This window comes from Microcebus murinus, chromosome 7, assembly GCF_040939455.1.
Source record: "Microcebus murinus isolate Inina chromosome 7, M.murinus_Inina_mat1.0, whole genome shotgun sequence".
Taxonomy (NCBI): domain Eukaryota; kingdom Metazoa; phylum Chordata; class Mammalia; order Primates; family Cheirogaleidae; genus Microcebus; species Microcebus murinus.
Genome location: NC_134110.1, coordinates 58,729,643 through 58,749,537, shown reverse-complemented (window position 1 = coordinate 58,749,537; position 19,895 = coordinate 58,729,643). Strand labels below are relative to the sequence as shown.

The window sequence follows — 19,895 nt, the reverse complement described above, 5'->3', positions numbered from 1 at the left end:
TACACGAAATTTGCAAATGATCAATTACGAACTTGAACTCATATCTTCTGATTCTAAAATCTAAAATGGCTTGTTTATCCACCATAAACTACTGCCTCAAAATGTCTCATTTGAGATTTACGAAGAGGTTGGTGGTATTTCACATCCACCCTGGGTAGAGAAACAGGCACAGGTATCAGTGGACCTGTGATGCATGACCAAGGACAGTTAAGATCTGACAGTTTTAAGAAAAAAGAAAGATCTGGCAAGGTGTGGTGGCTTATGCCTGTAATTCCAGCACTTTGGGAGGCACAGGAGGGAGGATCACTTGAGCACAGTAGTTTGAGACCAGCTTGAGACCCATTCTACAAAAAATAAAACAATTTGTCAGGCATGGTGGTATGTGCTTATAGTCCCAGCTGCTCAGGAGGCTAAGGTAGGAGGATCGCTTGAGCCCGGGAGTTTGAGGTCACAGTGAGCAATGATGACACCACTGCACTCTATCCCAGGCGACAGAGTGAGACACTCTCTCTCAAAAAAAAAAAAAAAAAAGAGAGAAAAGAAAAGAAAGAAAGAAAAGAAACCAAACAGGTGGGGGTGGGTATGCAGTTCTCTTAAGTACCTAAAGTTTGGATCAGGACTTGATTATTTTCTAATGAGCTTTCATTCCTTCCTTTGTTTTGAATTTAGTAATTGAGGTTTTTTCCAACTTTTATTTTGAAATATGTTAAACATACAGAAAAAGAATACTAGTAATGAAGATCCACTATATAGCTTGATCAACTTTTAATTGACTTTATCTTTTCTCTCTTCGCTCACATACACATAAATATTCCCACACACACACGTTATGTATTTTTGCTAAACATTTGAGAGAATAAGGTAAATTGAAGTTGTCACTTCACTCGTAAGTACTGCAGCATACATGTCCTAATTTTTTAAAAAACTTACACAAACATAAAATTAACAAAAAATTTCTAATATTCATTCCACATTCAATTTTCTTCAGTTACTCCAAAAAATATTTTTTATAGCTTTTTGTTGTTATTTTTTTTCTTAATCCAGGATTCAGTTGAGGCTCATTCATTACATTTGGTTGTTATGCTTAATCTAAAACAGTACTTTCACTTTTGTTTTTCATGACATTGACTTTGAAGAGTTCCAGTAAAATTGTTTTATAGAATGTCCAACATTCTGGATTTGTCTGATAATTTTCTCTATTTCCTATAAACTGAATATTAGATCTAGAGATGTAATTAGATTCAGGTTAAATGTCATAGGTGATGTAAACTTCATTTATCCCATCAGTACACATATAAAGTCAAGATTTCTTACTATTAAGCATGCTATGTTTGATCACGTGGTTAAGACATGACTGCCAGTTTTTCTCTGTGGAAAAGATATATTTATCCCTTTATAATTAGTAATCTCTGGAGTAATATTTTGGCATCATGTGAATAGCCTGGTCCCCAGAAACTTCTCATCCAATCATTTTAACATCCGGTACTGATGAACCTTGCCTGACTCAGTTATCACATTGGGAGTGGCAATTTTAATTGAATTTTTATCTGAAACATAATTAAACTTATTTAATAAACTAAAAATGTGTGTTAACTCTGTCCCTTTGCATTATGTCATACAGTATGAATTAATTTAGTATTGGTAACTTATTTTCTTACAAGTAGCATTTTCACATATCTTCTATTTTTCTGCAGACTAGTATTTTCAACTTATATGTTGCTTTTGCTAAAAATACGTGGTTTTATTAATGAGTATGTGAATACTATTATAAATCATGTACAAAGGGAAGACTAAAAGTAATTACAGATGTAAAAGAATATCAGGAATTAGAGACATTACAATTGTATTTCCAAGAGGACCCTATGGAGACATCACGACTAAATGTAATGTGGTATCCTGCATCAGAAAAAGTATGTTAGGGAAAGACTAAGGGGATTGGAATAAAGTATAGACTTTAGTCAGTAATCATGTATCAGTAATAATTCATTAATTGTCACAAATGTACCATACCCACGAAAGACGTTAATAATGGAGGAAACTGGATGTGGGTTATACTAGATTTCTCTGTACTATCTTTGCGAATTTTCTGTAAATCTAAAACTATTCTAAATTTAAATATTTATTTAAAATTATTTTAATGTGTTTAAAATATGAGTCTGAAGTTTAAGGACAATGATTAAAATGTCTTTAAGCATACTTAAGAAACAAAGGTCATGAAAACAGTTATAAAGCAGAATATCAAATTCAGAGGTTTTTTCAACAGAGCTATGTTCAAAATGGTTAATTTTTTAATGATACTGAAAATAAAAAATTAGAAAAATATTTTTTTTTTCATGTCAAGGTGGATAATGTGCCAATGTCGAAACAAGGTTTGAGGGAAGCACATCTCACACATGAGCATGAAAATCCAATCATGCTTATAAACTACAAAAGGATTACAAAATTTTGAAAATTTAAAATCTTATTTACAAGAGAATGGAATACTGTACTACAGCTGTTGTATGTATATCTGTCAGTGTGTAGGTTAGGTTAGAATAACAAACAACTAAAAAATATCAGTGGCTTAACACAAAATATTTATGCCTCTCTCCTACAACATGTCCACTGAGTCATATGTATGGCCATGGTCAGGGACCCAGGCTGACGGAGATACCTGTTGCTATCTGCTTCCACGCAGAGAAAGGGGGACATGGTCAGGCATACATCAACTGTTGAATTTCCTGCCCTGAAGTTTCATATGGGCTACTTTTGCTCACATTTCATTGGCCATGCAAATCATGTGGCCACACCCAATGTCAAAAGTAGGAGGAAAGTGAATATATTTGAATATCCCTAATATCCACTATCAGTGTGACCTCAGCTTGTAGCTTACTGTACTGTAGCTATTAGCTATATAACTTTCATGATAGTTGTGACAAAACTGTTATAACTAATGAACTTGTGTTAAACTCTGAAGCAATTTTGAGAGTCAACTGTTAATTTCTATTAATTCCTGTTTTCTTTCAATTGTTAGTGAAGATCCTGGATTAGCCCAAAAGAAATTGTCAGATATTTGTCTTTATTTTGTTTAGGCTTTCAGAGGTTTGAATTATATTTATTATATTAAGAAGACCTAGCCGGGCGCGGTGGCTCACGCCTGTAATCCTAGCTCTCTGGGAGGCTGAGGCGGGCGGATTGCTCGAGGTCGGGAGTTCGAAACCAGCCTGAGCAAGAGCGAGACCTCGTCTCTACTATAAATAGAAAGAAACTAATTGGCCAACTAATATATATAGAAAAAATTAGCCGGGCATTGTGGCACGTGCCTGTAGTCCCAGCTACTTGGGAGGCTGAGACAGAAGGATCGCTTGAGCCCAGGAGTTTGAGGTTGCTGTGAGCTAGGCTGACGCCACGGCACTCACTCTAGCCTAGGCAACAAAGCAAGACTCTGTCTCAAAAAAAAAAAAAAAAAAAAAAAAAAAAAAAAAAAGAAGACCTGACAACATAAGCACATGAGCTTTTATACACAGTTATAGTAATCTCTTGACATGCCCCCCATATTGAGGTCTTACAGGACCAAACAAGTAAATAAACCAATCTCTTTCATGTCTTGATATAAAATCTGCTGGTGGGATGTTCTATCGACAGTGTCCACCATGGAGTTTGGTGAAGGTGCTAGAGGCAATTCTTTGAGGAATTTAAAAGAGCAAGGTGAAAGAGTTAAAGTACTATTTGAAATTATTAATGATTTTCAAAGGTGAAAGAGTCTTCTACCAAAGATGAACTAGCTACTCAGAACCTCAACTTTCTCATTGCTGTAATAAGAGAGTACATAAACTACATAAGTATACTCTATCCCCAAGATTACTTCCAAAAATCTGAGTCAATAATTTTAGAAATTCTCATTTTTCATGCATTTTAGTATCCTTTAAATGTAGTGCAAATGGCTTCTCTAAATTATACTTACTCTGAAAAATGGTAATTTTGAAGGAAATGCAAAAATAGCACCTTATTAACTTAAAGAACATAAGTTGTGTCTAAAGTAAAAATTAAAGTCAGTTTTCAGAGTCTGCCAACCGGCCTTCAACCTATTTCCGTAACTCATTTACCATACTGACATGGAGAAAATCTTTAATCCAAAGTAAGTCTGTCTGCTATAGATGAGACCTTCTAGGAGGGAGAAAGCAGACATGGGTTCTGTGATCCAAGATTTGAAAGGAGGTCACTGTGACATTGAGTTTGACATTGCACTGTGAGCCCTGCTTTGCATGCGGGGGTTAGGATAGTTTCTAAGTCAACAGCAGAGAGGACCTTTTGATTTTTGTTGTCAAGTCACTCTAAGGGTTTTCTGGTTTTCAGATATTGTTAGGGGAAACTGACCTCTTAGTCTTTTGTTTAGTCAAGTGGTTTCCTTTGAATACTAGGGGTGCAAAGTAAATGAGTCATCAGACTAAGCAGAGCAAAATAACAAGGACACTTCCTATGTTCTGCATTCTGCCTGTGACATTTTGCAGTTCAAGAACTTGATTTTTACCTGCAGGCATCTTCTCCAAATGCCTGATACCAGAGTGAGTGGCTTGAGCGCTCAACAACCACACAATCTGGGCCTTAGTTTTCTATGACTTGCAACTTGAGTATTTTTGAACATCTGAATATACACATATGTACATATATTAGACATATATATTTATATGTGTATGTATGTGTATATTTACGTGTGTGTATATTTTTTTAAAAAGTATACACTTCTTTTATCATGGCTAAGTTTTTACAAATTTGGTTGGTCCACCCCTATGGTCATTAATAGGATATCTTCATAAGTCTCCTCATTTAAAAAAAATTATCTAAAAAGGACTCAGAACTTACTGTATTAGTTATCCATTGCAGTATAACAATTATCACAAATTTAACAGCTGAAAACAACACCCATTTATTAGTTCACAGTTCTGGGTCACAAGTCTGGCACAGTGTGGCTGGGTTTTTTCCTTGTGGCTGAAATTAACATGTTGTTTGGGCTGAGTTCTTGTTCAGAGACTCTGGGGGAAAACAGCCGCTTCAAGGCCATTCAGGTTGTTAGCAAAATCTACTTCCTTGCAGTTGTAGGGCTGAGTTCCCTGGCAGCAGGCATCACTGTCAGCAGCTGGAGGCTGTTCTCATGTCATTTCCACAAGGCCCCATCCCTCTTCAAGCAGGCAAAGGTACACTGAATTTTTCCTGTATTTCAAATATCTCTGATTTACTCTTCTGGAACCAGCCAGAGAAAGTACTCTGCTTTGAAAGGGTTCATTTTGTTAGGTTAGGCCCACTCAGCTAATTTCCCTGTCTTTGGATCCACTGATTAGTGACCTTAATTCTATCTGCAAGATCCCTTTTGCCATGTAAGGTAACATAATCTTGGGAGCCATCTTAGAATTCTGCCTAAAACCCTTACTTAGACCTTCACTGTTATATAGATTCAGTTTTTAGGTTGAATAACATGTCAAGTCATTTGGAACATTAAATGTGAATCACCATAATTACATTTAGGTTAGATTACTTTTATTGTGAATGTGACCAGAGGTTTTGTGGTGCTGAAAAGTAAATTTACTTTTTAAATAAGTCTATAAATCTATCAGATAATGGCACATTTAAAAAGACATGTTTTAAAGGGTTACTATAAATGTCCAGTATATTCGCTGGAATTCTTTGATTCTGTCAGATGGCAGTGAATAGCATATCTCCTCCATGTATGCTGTTAATCATGGTCTTGGCCATACACTAATGACACAAACTCATAGCCTTTGGAGCTGAAAGATATCAGAGATTATCTGTCTTCCTCCCCCTGCTTTTTTCATAAATGAGGAGCCAGAGACTCAGAGAGGAGATAGGACTCAGAGGGTACCACAGAATCAGTGAGTAGTAGTAGAGGCTGGCCTAGGAGACATGTTTTCTGATTCCCTATGTGGTAATAATAATAACAGCACCATTAACTGAAGATTTTCTATGTATCAGACACTATTGTAAGCACTTTAAATGTATTATTTTCCTTAATGCCTATGAGGTAGGCATGATTATTATCATTGTCATTTCATAGTTTGAGAAAAGTGAGTCACAGAGAGGATATGTAACTTGCTCAGTGTCACCTAGCTTGTCAACGGTAGAGTGGGGATTCAAAGAGAAGCAGTTCGACACCAGGGCTTGACCGCTTAACTGTGTTCTCCTCTTCCCACCCACCAAGCTGCTTCTAACAGGGCCTGCCGTATGTGGTCGCAGAGTCAGCATTGTATAGTCTCCATAGACAGCTGCACAAACAACCCATGTAGTTGTATTCTGACAGCAATTTAGTGAATAGCAGAAAATTTGGAGTCTGGGAACTATGTACAAATCCTAATTCTGTCACTTACTATATGGTTTCAGGGAATTATGTAATCTGCAGGGGCCCTTAGATGCTATATCTGTAAAACAGGGATTTTTAGAGTTGTTAAGAAGAGGATACATGTTAAAAAGCATCTGTAAATGAAAGGATTACATGCTCATTGTATTTCTATTCTTTGACAAATGATGCTGGTTCTCATCACCCTTTAATAGCAGATTTTCAAGTCACTTTAGCTATGATAGAGTCAGACCTTAAACCAAAAAACAGTAGATCCTTCACATTACAAATTCTACGTCCTGAGATCTTAACGAATCTCATTTCCTTTGCAAGTCGTAAGCTTTCAGTACACATACTCATTCCACTGCTCAAACTTCACTGGAGTTGTATGTCTCACTTGATGGCAGTTTTTCACAAGAGCATTGTTCACAGGAAGTGAACATTTGACCTACCTGGAGAGACAGGGCCTCATCCCTTGGCCTGGCTCCCTCACACCAGCCTAGTATCTTCCATGATTCCAATTCACATTTGGAAAAAATTTTATTACTTTTTGATGTAGTCATTTGAGGATCACTCTCAAATAAAATTATAACTATTAAATTCATGAATACCAAGGTTTACTCTGCATCCTTATTCTTTTATTTTTTTTAACATTCTCCCTCTGTTTTAAATATATGTGTACTTTTTTTTCTGCTACACCATTTGAAAGTAAATTGCAGACAATATAATATTTCAGGTCTAAATACTTTAGCTTGTATTTCCTAACAAGAAGAAAATTATTTATAATACATGCCATTATCTACCTTAAGAAAAATAACAATTTCCTAATCCCATCTAATAGCCAATGCATATTCAAATTTTCTGTACTTGTTCTAAAATTACTTTTATACTATTTTGCTTGTAGAGTTTCTTGTTTTGTTTTGTTTTTCCAAACAAGAGGCCAGACTACACTTATAGCATTTGATGGTTACATCACTTGGATATCTTTTAATGTAGAACAATTCCCTCACCTTGTTTAATTTGTTTTCATGATGTTATCTTTTGTTTAAGTGATTAGGCTAACTCTCTTGAACAATGTCTCATGTTCTGGGCTTGTGTGATTGGTTTGTATGTATGTGTATGTGATTTATCTTATTACTCTATCCCCTGTATTTTTGAAAACTAGAAGTTGTTTCCAAAGACTTGATTAAAACCAAATTGTGTATTTTTATCTAAAACAACTTGATAGGCGATATTGTGTATTTTATATCAGGCAGTAAATATGACTGCCTGACTGTTGGCACTACTAAGTTTGATCACTTGATTAAGATGGTGGTAGCCAGTTCTCCCAATATCAAGTACCATTTTTTTTTCTTTAACAATTAGAACAAATTTGTGGAATGATTATTTGGCTTGTAGAATATTCTTTTCCCAACCTTTCATCTAATGGTGTTAGCCTCCGTTGACGAGCCTTGCTTAAAACATTTATTCCATTGGAGGATACAAATTGGGAATTTTTAAATGTGATCATTCTTTTACCTTTACTAATATTTCTCTGTAAAGGATAGCTTTCCCTCATCAACAGGGTTGGGGTATGCTTTATGTTTTCTTACAATTCATATCAGTACAACATGTTTACTGTCAGTTATCTAACATATCAGCCTTAGATTATGGAACTAAGTTATATAGATCAGTCATAATTTATAAACTTTTTCTAAACTCTTTAAAGTATTTTGGTGTACATTAAAGTTGAAAGTGGAGAATGGATGAAATTTAAAGCAGTGTTTCAAAATGGTGAGCAAATATAAGAGGTTTGGTGAAAAGATATTTCAAAAGCCAACTGGCATATCAGCGAATATTTATAGATCTAAAAGGAACTTACTAATACCAGGCACTAAAACAGCTTACCATATGGTTGTATCCCAGAAAGTTAATGATATGCACAGTCCATGTGGATAAATATTTAGGCATGAAAAGAAGTGCGAATAAAAATTGCAAATAATTTGGACTATTGCCCTATTACCCCAACTTTGTTAGCCTCTCAATTCCTTGTTCCAACATTCAAGACCTTTGTAATTTGGGCTCAGTTTCTTGTATAACCTACCTCGTCCACTTAATCCTTCACATGCTTTGGTCATTGCACTTCTATTAAAAGCACATGGTCATTCCTGTCTGCACCCTTGCTCAGGCTGCTTCCCCTGCCCGAGGCCCTCTCTTCTCACTTCTCCTTACATCCCAGTCTGCCCAGTTTTCAAGGCTTGCTCAAATCCCATGCTTTCTATGAAGCTGCTTCTTCCCTGGCCTCTCCAGATAGCACTTCCTACCTCTGTGTACTTCACTCAGCTTCTTGTTTGGTCTTCTAATTGGCTTCTGTAAGTAAACCTCATCACCACTGTTGAAGATCCTTGAAGATATGACTATCTGTGACCAAAAATTACAAAGCTCTTTTCACATGATACTGCTGGGGTTTTGCATTCCCCTTTGAGAATCTTTCTGAAAGTTACTAACACATGTGCAACTCTTGGCAAACAGGACTATCTCCTTTGTATAGATTTTTCTGCCTTCTAATATCTATCACCTTACAAAAACAGGTTTTCTTATGAAAGTTAAATCTAGAATATGAGGATTACTCACCATCTGTTCTTTGTAAATAGTGTGAAGACCTGGTTCTCTTACTATGAGAAAAAGAAAGGGAAAAATAGAGTAGGCAGAAATTAACCTGACATTTAAATATTACAATGCAAACAAAAAGATAGATATAAATTAACCTGGCATTTAAATATTGGAAGAAAGCAAAGCTTATTTCATTTTTCATAGGTTGAGTCTTTTTGTTTCTTATGCTAACAACTTGAACACTGTTTTAAATGGAAATAAAACAATGATGTTTTGTGCTTTTTAAAGAATTTTTAGAAAATTTTCATCCCACTCAACAAGACATTCATTGTTGAAAATTGTTTTAAAAACCTTTTCTTTCTGTCTCCTTAATAAGAGCACTTTGTATTTACGCAGTTCTTTTCATCTGAGGATCTCAGAGCCTTGGCTGATGGTTTTTGTGACTAGGTAGTGATGACAAACCTGTCACACCTTTTGTCTCTCTCTCTCTCTGCAGAAGCAGGAGGTAAAAAACTACGGAGCACTGTCCAGAGAAGTACAGAGACGGGCCTGGCAGTGGAGATGAGGAACTGGATGACCCGACAGGCAAGCCGGGAATCTACAGATGGCAGCATGAACAGCTACAGCTCAGAAGGAAAGTGAGTGAGGCCACCTGTGATGAGTATCTCTTCTTCGCCTTGCCTGCCTCACTCTCTGTGCTTTCACAAAAGCTAACTCACACACTCTTAATTTGCACTGGCTGATTTCCTGTGAACAGAAATTTGCTCACCTGCCACTGAGCAATGTGGCATATCTGACTTTTTATATCAAGGGAAATAGTTTAGGGATAAAGCATTTTATTTTATTTTAATGGTAATATGCTAAAATATGACTCTCACAATACATGCAAATAAAATATTTTGCCCTAGCTTGAAATCGTATGTAAAAGCACAGAAATAATAAGCACACATGCCATACCGTGTGAATGATGCTAGTTTTTAAAATCTTTGCCCTAAGAGTTATTACTAAAAAACATGAAAAGTTAATATATACTTAGTTCCATGCTTTAACAAACAATATTAATTATTTAATAATATAATAGCCAAAAAGAAATACCACCAAAAGAGTTGGTAAGCCTTTTATGATTTTTGTTTTTTGACTTCAGAGACAGGGTCTCACTTTGTTGCCTAGGCTGGATTGCAGTAGCATGATCAAAGCTTACTGCAACCTGGAACTCCTGGGCTCAAGCAATGCTCCCACTTCAGCATCCTGAGTGGCTAGGACTATAGGTGTATGCCACCACTCCCAGCTAAATTTTTAATTTTTTTTTTTTTAGAGATGGGGTCTTACTTACTATATTGCCTAGGCCCTCTCAAACTCCTGGCTTCAAGCAATCCTCCTGCCTCAGCCTCCCAAAGTGCTGGGAGTACAGGTGTGAGCCACTGCACCTAGCCTAGCCTTTTATTTATGTAGTTATCATGTAGCTTCCCTTTGAATTGGCTGTCTCTGAGATATTTTTAAAGCATTCATAAAGACTGTGTAGCCCTGTCACCAACAAATTAACAGTAATTATCAAGTAAAGATCTGTAAATGAGGCTAGAAGGGACAGTAAGAGAGTAAAGTGGGGTTTACTGCCCTCACTCTGTTGTCACGATGGAAGCATTAGATGTTTAGACAACATATGTGTAGCCAGTTCACAAATATGAGGCCATAGGAACTGTTGGCATAATATGAATCATATGCCTTAGGATAATTTGTCTAGCACAATTACATAAATATAAGATATATTTATATAGTTGCCATACATTTATAAATAGGATCATATGGAATACTTGTGGAAATAGACTAAAATATTTGTGTACTGAATATTTGGGAGTTGAGGTGGGAGGGGAGAAAGAGATTTGGTGTTCACCAAAGAAATCTAAAATGAAAGGGAGAATCAACTGAAGAATAAATGTGCACTGAGCACCCATCATTATAAAGCATTATGTAGATACTATTAGGGATATAAAAATGTTTAAGCTATGGCCCCTACTCTATATGTTTGTAGTCTTATTGGAGAAATGAGATGAATGCTCATGAAAGTCATTCAGCAAATATTATACCTGCTAGTATTACAGTCTCTGTGCCATGAGTTGGGGAGATAAGTCATACAAGGGAGTCAATATCTATAGTTAAGACCATGGGCTTTGAAATCATAGAGGTCACATGTGGTTCTCATGTGGTTTGGCTTTTTGGGGGAGGGGTACTATAGAACCTTTGGCAAGTTATTTAATTTTTCTAAGCTTCATTTTAATTGATTGAGCTTAACAAGTATCTATTGAATCCTTACAATTTTCCAGGCATGATTCTAGGTGATACAGATATAGCAGTGAACAAAACAAATAAGAAAAAAAAACCCTACCTCATCAAACTTACAGTCTAATAGAGAAGATAGACAATAAATAAGAAAAATTGTTACAATTTATATACAAGAGAAATTAGTAACTTACATAGTAGATTAGGCAGTATAAGTGCTAAGGAGAAAAATAAAGTGAGGAAGAGAGATGATAAAGATTTTTTGCAGGGTAGACGGGGGGAGAGGATGCATTTGAGTGAAGGTCTGAAGAAAGCTAGTGAACAGATGGAAATCTAAGGGAAGAACAGTCCAGGCTGAAGCAGTGCAGAGAAGGCAGGAGCTGGTCTGGCTTCAGCAGTGAGGAGGCCACACTGTGGAGTGAGAACGGGGGGATGGGGGGAGTCAGGGGGATGGCAACAGGTGAGGAGCTAAGGAATAGACTGGGTTGGACAGCTTATATAGTCTTCATGGATTGTAAGGACTTTGCTTTTACTCGGAGTGGGATGAGAAACTGCTGGCAAGTTTTGAGCAGAGGACTGATGTGATCTGACTCCCATTTTCACAGATCAGTCTAGATGGTATGGGGGTAGGGACAGAAAGGGTAGTGACAGGGTGACTGTTCAGAAGGCTGCTGCAGTGATATAGAAGCTATATATTTGGGGCTTGGGCCAGAGTGGTAGCATTAGTGAGGTCAGATTCTGAACAATACAACAAATAAGATTTACTGATTCATTTGATGTGGGTAATGGGAGAAAGAGTGTATATTGGTTTGCTAGAGCTATCATAGCAAAATACCACAGACTGGGTGGCTTAAACAACAGGACTTTATTTTCTCACAGATCTGGAGGCTAGAAGTCCAAGATCAAGGTGTCAGCAGGTTTAGTTTCTCCTGAGGCCTCTCTCCTTGGCTTGCAGATGGCCACCTTCTTGTGTGTCTTCTTGTGCCGTTTTCTTGGTGCATGCATGCCCTGCTGTCCCTTCCTTTTCTTATAAGGTCACCGGTTATATTGGAGTAGGGCTCTACCCTAATGGCCTAATTTAACCTTATCTCTTTAAAGGCCCTGTCTCCAAATACACTCAGCACATTGAAGGTTAGAGCTTCAACATATGAATGAGGGATCACAGCTCAGTTCATAACAGAGGAAGGAAGAAAGAAGGTTCCAAGGTTGAGCAATTGGAAGAGTGAAGTTGCCATTTGTGATGATGGGAATGCTCTGAGAGGAAAATCCTCTGAGAGGACCAGAGTTTGGTTTTTTGTTTGTGTGTTTAGTTAGGGGGTGGAGTTCAGTTTTGGGCAAGTTAAATTTCAGGTGCCTATTTTATATCCTAGCAGATATGTACACTAAGCATTTGGAATTCAGGTCTGTGGCCCAAGAGAAAGGTCTAAGCTGGAGATGTCAAAGTAGGCTATAACAGCATAGATGACATTTCAAACTATGAGACTGGATTAGATCACCAAGGAAATTCAGAAGAGAAAAGATAAGAGGTCCAGAGATCGAGCAAAACTGGCAAAGGTATCAAGGCAGAGAGGCAGAAGAGAAAAGAGGAAAACCAGGAGATACGAGGGTCCAGGAAACAAAGTGGAGAAAGTGTTGTAAGGAAGAAGGAGGGGTCAATTGTGTCAAATGATCAGAGAAGTTTTTGTGGAGTGGTGAAAGTAAAAAAATGATTATGCTTTCAAGAGAGAATGAGAGGAAATAAACTAAAGACAGAACATAAAGACTACTTTTACAAGGAGAGAAATGGGGTGGTGGCTAGAGAAGGAAGTGGGGTCAAGAAAAAGATTCTTTTGGTAAGGTGGGAGAAGTAACAGCATGATTATATGCTGATGAGAATCATGCAGAAGCATTTCTTCATCTATAAAAAGGTAGAAATGATAGAATCTATCTCATCGTGCAGCTAAAAGAATTAAATGTGATAAAGTCTGTCATGGAGTAAGTGCTCAATATGTGCTGAGTGTTGTTCATAGAAATCACAGCCCCTGCCCCTCAGACCAAGGAAGAGAAAGACACATGAGCAGATGCCAGGGGGCAGTGTGCCCACTGCCTCTGGAGACTTCCAAGGGCTGCTGGGGAATTTGGAAGAAGAGCCCTCGGAGGTGGACTAGGGTGTTGGGACCCCATAAATAGGGGGACCAAGTCTCCTACCACATCAAGGAGGCTAGAGGGAGACTTGAGCCTGAAAGTAAATAGGAGTTGAGGATTTACTCCCTTATGTTATTTTGCTTTCAGTCTGATTTTCCCTGGTGTCCGCTTAGCCTCTGATAGCCAATTCAGCGACTTTCTGGATGGCCTTGGCCCTGCTCAGCTAGTGGGACGCCAGACTCTGGCTACACCTGCCATGGGTAAGGATTCTGTCACATGATTTCACTGTTTTCCTTTTAAATTACTGAAAATTACATTCTCTAAATTTCATAGAATCTTTAATAATATTTTCAGTAGGAATAAAGTATCCTAGATTTTAATTTAAAAAGCCTTTATTTTTTCTATTTTAATTTCTAATGCTTTTTAAAGGAAGACATCATTAATAAAATTTTAAATATATTTGAATCTAAGAAAATATATAGGAGATATATATTTGCCCACCCCCACAGCAGGCGGCACAAGCCTTTTCCTTACTGCATTTGTATATTGAAGCATGTTTGTTTCTTCCCCACACACCATTAGGTGACATTCAGGTAGGAATGATGGACAAAAAAGGACAGTTGGAAGTGGAGATCATCCGGGCCCGTGGCCTTGTTGTAAAACCAGGTTCCAAGACACTGCCAGGTAAAAACAGAAGAGATTTGTCTACTGTTGTCCATAATTCATATTGTTTCAATTTAGAGACTGTTTTTCATTAGATGCTGAAAACTTTGTTTTTAGTTAATCGAGATTACTAATAGATGAGTCAGTTATGACTGCTTTAGGGCTGAAGTAGTTTGCATATTTATCCTGAATGAGTATTCAGTGAGGGTGATCTGGTAGGGATAATAGAAGTTGTTAAATAAGTACATATGTAGTAGAAACCACTGCAAAATAAAAACCACCACACATAGATAATTCTTTTTGTCACAACATGTACATAAGGAGTTCTTTTGTTGTTGTTAGCTAGTGTTTTGTGTCATTATTCAGTTTATCTAGAGCTTCTCCTTAGCAATTCTTAGAGCTCTGGAATTAGGATAAAAATAGATAAAGGCCCCAATAGTGGCATAATCCTATATATATTGGATATTCAAATTATATGACTTTTACTTCCTGTAGTATATAAGGAAAGACAGGCACTATTTTAACTTCTTATACTACTTATCATACTGAAATACATTATACTAAGGTGCTGAAACCATGTAAAATGCCACAGTGATTCTGAATGCATTATACAGAGAGGCTCTTTGATCAGAAGTATAAAACAATTGCTGAGGTTTGTTAAACGTGGCTTCTAGTCTCAGCACCTCCACTGACTGACTTGTAATTTTGAATCTCTTAACTTCTCTATGCTTGCAGAAATTTTAAATTATAATATACAAGGGCTGTCCAGAAAGTATCCAGCCATTGTTAATGTAAGGAGAGTTATTACATGGCTGGATGCTTTCCGGACGGCTCTCATATATTACCTGTTGTACAACCTTGCACTAGTGATTAAGACAGTTGTGTTTGTACAGGTCTTGGAGCTTGTTGACTTACTCTGCTATAAAGAATATTATGATTTACACATACATGAAATGTTTTTTATGAAGTGTCTATCAGACGAATTTTAAGCCATAGAATTTATAATCAATTGCCTTTTCTATAATTTGTACATATTACATCAAACTCCACCCCTGTCTTATACCCACACCATCACCAATATATAAATGCTTTGGGTGATGATGAATGATTTGGGGGGATGAGAGAGCAAAACAATACAGTTTCAAGCATGTTTAATTAGATTTAAGTATCCAGAAATGAAAGACTGAGTAAGACATTTCTTGAATACGTTAGGAACTAGAAGCATTTCACCTTATTTAATGCAATGTTTAAATCTGTATAACCAGTTGGTGGCAAAATAATAATAAACTCAGAGCTATATCAGCATCCCCTAAAACTCTCTGAATAACTGACAATTATCCATTATCTAGTAATTTTGACAGAATCTGGCAAGGCCAGTGGCTTAAATGCTAGCTCTTTTACCCAAAGATCAAGCTATTGCAGATGTCACTGTGAGCTGAGCATTCCATATCCATAGTTCATCACTTATTCTTCTGTGTTCCTCTGTTTTCTTTCCCAAGCACCATACGTAAAGGTGTATCTTCTAGATAATGGAGTCTGCATAGCCAAAAAGAAGACAAAAGTGGCAAGAAAAACGCTGGAACCCCTTTACCAGCAGCTATTATCTTTTGAAGAGAGTCCCCAAGGAAAGGTTTTACAGGTATTTACTTGTTTATCCCTTACCTAAGAAAGTATTTTCATGGAGTCAGACATTGTACCAAAATCTTTTTTTATTACATTCTTTTTTTTTGAGACAGTCTCACTGTCTTGCCGGGGCTAGAGTGAGTGCTGTGGCATCAGCCTCGCTCACAGCAACCTCAAACTCCTGGGCTCAAGCAATCCTCCTGCCTCAGCCTCCCCGGTAGCTGGGACTACAGGCACGTGCCACCATGCTCAGCTAAATTTTTTTTTTTCTATTTTTAGTTGTTTGGCTAATTTCTTTGTATTTTTAGTAGAGACGGGTCCTGCTCTTGCTCAAGCTGGTCTTGAACTCCTGAGCTTAAGCAATCCTCCCCTTTCGACCTTTCAGAGTGCTAGGATTACAGGCGTGAGCCACTGTGCCCAGCCTATTACATTTTTTATGTCCCTCACAGCTGAAATCCTTTGGAAACTTCAGAGCAGCAGCCAATGCTATAAAACTACATACATTGTCACTTTCTTTAAAGTGAATTATAGACTTGCCAATCCCCATCACCCATAAACTCCAATCTCCCTGAACTGCTTATGATCTTAGCTCTCTAGTACAGTTTTCCTAACTTTGGATTTAACTTTGGATTCCAGTAGTTAAAGACAACCATTCCATTAATCAAAGACAATTATTTAACTTGTTCTTTGATGTCAGAACATTAATTGAATGTATGTTAGTGTTTTAATGTAAGTTTTTTGGTACATAATTATATTGGTACATAATTACATGATTATACTGATATTACCCTACTTTTTATTTTTCCAACAGATCATCGTCTGGGGAGATTATGGCCGCATGGATCACAAATCCTTTATGGGAGTGGCCCAGATACTTTTAGATGAACTAGAGCTATCCAATATGGTCATTGGATGGTTCAAACTTTTCCCCCCTTCCTCCCTAGTAGATCCAACCTTGGCCCCTCTGACAAGAAGAGCTTCCCAGTCATCTCTGGAAAGTTCAACTGGACCTTCTTACTCCCGTTCATAGCAGCTGTAAAACTGTTGTCACAGCAACCAGCGTTACAAAAAAAAAAAAAAAAAATCACAGGTCGCAAACCCTGGTAACACTGCATGCTTAATGTTGTGTCTTCTGAGCCTGTTTCTAGGGATACAAAGCGATCCTGTGTTCTCAGAGGAAGTTGCACACATTGTGCCCTAAAGAAGGCCCTCAGGTGAAAGAGCAGAGATATGAAGAACTATCAGGTTTGGAGTTCAATGACACTCGATTTTCGGTCCAATCTGAAGCCATGGATTAATCTCAAAGAACTAGTCAGTTTCATGCAACAAAAGCCCTTTTCAATGGCACCTTTATATTTTTATCGTTCCTTTTTCTTCATTTATCTGACCCCAAAGCCCTGTTATGCCACAGAAATGGAGCTGTACAGCCTTTAAGCCATGTTACAGGTCAAGGAGTGAAGTCCTAGGAAGCATCAGGTAAAAAGCAGGAGACCAAAGAAGTGGTCAGGAACAAAGCGTCAGCCTTCCTCTGGCCAGGGACCTCAAGCAGTCAGTCCAGCAGGAAGAGTGGCAGACTTCCGTCGCTCCACAGGCATGACATTTACTAATGCCAAGATGTGTTGAACTCTGAAAAACAATTCTGTGGCTACACTGTACTGAATGAAATTAAAGAAACTTTTTTTGCATGGACACAGATTAGCTGAATACTTAAATTATTTTCTTGAGGCTGCAACTTGCAAAAAAAAAAAAAGAATAAAAATCAGCCATTTTCAACAATTTATATTATTTTTAAAAATAAATTTCACTAGTGCATGGTTTTAAAAGGGGAGAGAATGCAACAGGGTGATACAAAGACACACCATGTTTATTCTTTAAACCAATCATAGTCTGTGTTTTGGCAGACATTATAAATGGAAATACTTTCTAAAAGATACTTAAAATTCTCTTTATGTGACAAATAAGTATGATATATTCAATTTATTTCCATGTTAAATATACAGAGTTCAATATGTGCAAATTTTTCACATTTTTCTTCCTCTTCTCTCACTTTTCCTCCTCTCCCTCTTTTAATCTTTTATTTTCTTCCTCCCTACCAGAGTGAACCTTATACTAAAATATTACAAGTTTTTGATCTGATCCTCTCTTATACCCCATGTTTGATTCAGAGCTGTAAGATGCTTCTGAACTTCTCAAGGGAAAAAAACAACTGTCTAAGAGCTTTCTTTATTTCAAGCATGTTGAAAAGGATTTTGCAACATGACTTGGGAGTACATTAAAGTAAGTCAGCATGTATTTAACAAAGAAGATATTTGAACTTTTGCAATTTATTGTACAGTGCATGGTAATTTTTTTCACCTTCAAAATTCAGTTTACAGGAAAATCCAAAAATCATGTGGCCATTGTAATGTCTAATAAATTTGTTTTTAGCACCAGCATTATTCATACAGGGGTTAAAGTATTATTTGTAGAAGGTCTTAGGTTTTGTTTGTTTTTTAATCAGTTAAAGCAACTTCTTTAGCCAATTTCCATTTATTATGTGAATAGAAGCACTGCTAAAAATTTGGAGCCTTGAAACACAGGGCTGTTTATTAATTCATTTTTCTGTAGTAAAATTCAATTTTTCACAAATTATATTTCTAAAGAAATATAGTAAACATAAATTTGCAACAAACAATTTTAAAGCTCCAATTTTTAGGTGACTCAAAGAAAGTCATTACGCCTATTAATAGTTCTTTGATGCCATCACCAAAAGTCTACATGAAAATCCCCTAAAGTCAAAACCCCTGCCTTTGGTTTTATGGACAGTTATTACCATTGGGTGGTGCTACAAGGTCAAATATTTCTCTTAAGTTCCCCTATTTAGAGGAAAAGTCATTGTTATTTAAAAAACCACCCATACTTACAGATTCTTTATGTACACTTTGATAACACATTCTTATAAATTGATTTTAATGTTTTGCAATAACTTTTGAAATCCTCATAAATCCTATTTGTTTAAATTAAGGCCATGCACAAAAATTGTTTTCTTTGTTTTTATTTTATCTAAATTCATTGCTGACTATTACAAACTATCATGCTTGATACAGTGCAAAAGTTAAAATGAGTATCACTAAAAATGCCTTCTCTTTATGTGGTGCAATATGAAATACACCAAGACTGTGTCTTGACATTCTGAGATCTATGATGGACCCAGGTAAAGTTGTTAAAAGAATGAATAAAACTTTATTGAAATAATTTAGACACCTGTGTACCAGCAACAATTGATTTCATAGACCTATAGCATACTACCCATTAGAATAAACGTTTACGATTTTCCTGATACTAAGATGCAGTCACATAATCTTTTGAGCATATTCCTATACAAATTATTTCTAATTTTAATAAGAAGGACATGACTGTATGGAATATTTGTACATACTTGTCATTATGCAGTATTTATTTAAAAGTTGGTGTTTCTTTTTTTTTTATTTTTCACGTCTGCACCTCGACTTGTGGTTTCGTCATGTAAATAGCACTATGCCAGTGACCATTGCTGCCCTGTACATAGTATGTTTTAAAAGTAAAGGGAATTCCAGTTGGAAAAAAAAAGGGCAGATTATTCCTGTAATGAACACCAACTAATGTAAATCAAATTCATTCTGGTGATGGTATTTAACACTTTAAATAAAACATTTTCTTTACAGAAGTTGTCCACAGTGCCTTCTCTGACCTCTGTCCCCACACAGTGCCAAGCTCATTCCCTAAACTCACATACCATTTAAAGACAGAAGAAGTATTGTTTCCTACCTCCCAATAATATAAGTGCACTGCTGGTCCTAGCATTAGCCCTCAGAGAGCATTTCTTTAAAGTGCCAAAGGATTTCTGATCACATTATTAAAAGTTGCTGTTCTTTTAAAAGGTTGTTATTTTGGATTGAAGTGCTTTCTGACTGAATGACTCAGCAACTCATAGTTTTATGGGTGACATGAGTGAGATTTCTGAATTAGTCATAGTTATCACTGATAGCAGAGTCACAAAGACTCATGCACAGGCTCCGCTAGTCCCTGGGCAAAGCTGGCAAAGGTGCTTTCTGCATGTCTTTCTGCTCGTGTCGGTTCAGCGTTGTGGGAAGTGGAGGGCGTGTTTTCAACTGGGAAAACATGGTAACCTGACTTATAGCAACCTGCCTAGAGATTGGCTTCTATTTGGTGAATATAAATGGGTGAGAGAGCTCCTCCATATCCCTCTGGGGAAGTTCCTCAAACTGGGAGAAAGAGAACCCCAGCAGAGTTCTCATGGTAGATCTCC

The 19,895-nt window shown here is 36.9% G+C and overlaps 1 protein-coding gene and 1 non-coding gene across 51 annotated transcripts in view; one reads left to right on the top strand and one right to left on the bottom strand.

Annotated features, from left to right (window-relative positions):
* Positions 1 to 19,292, top strand: part of RIMS2 (regulating synaptic membrane exocytosis 2) — a 614,692-nt gene extending 595,400 nt beyond the window's left edge. For 49 of the 50 annotated variants that reach the window (XM_076005085.1, XM_076005081.1, XM_076005083.1 and 46 more), the window contains 5 exons: positions 9,417 to 9,558; positions 13,469 to 13,581; positions 13,904 to 14,005; positions 15,484 to 15,623; positions 16,419 to 17,600. In XM_076005085.1, coding sequence (XP_075861200.1) covers positions 9,417 to 9,558; positions 13,469 to 13,581; positions 13,904 to 14,005; positions 15,484 to 15,623; positions 16,419 to 16,637 — 716 coding nt within the window. In that variant the 3' untranslated portion in view covers positions 16,638 to 17,600. Of the gene's footprint in view, positions 1 to 9,416; positions 9,559 to 13,468; positions 13,582 to 13,903; positions 14,006 to 15,483; positions 15,624 to 16,418 lie in introns of all 50 variants that reach the window. The other variant, XM_020288967.2, reaches the window with a different exon arrangement.
* Positions 2,335 to 2,436, bottom strand: LOC142872245 (small nucleolar RNA U13). Its single transcript, XR_012920459.1, has one exon. It is a non-coding gene; the product is annotated as a small nucleolar RNA U13 (small nucleolar RNA).
* Positions 19,293 to 19,895: the final 603 nt, after the last annotated feature.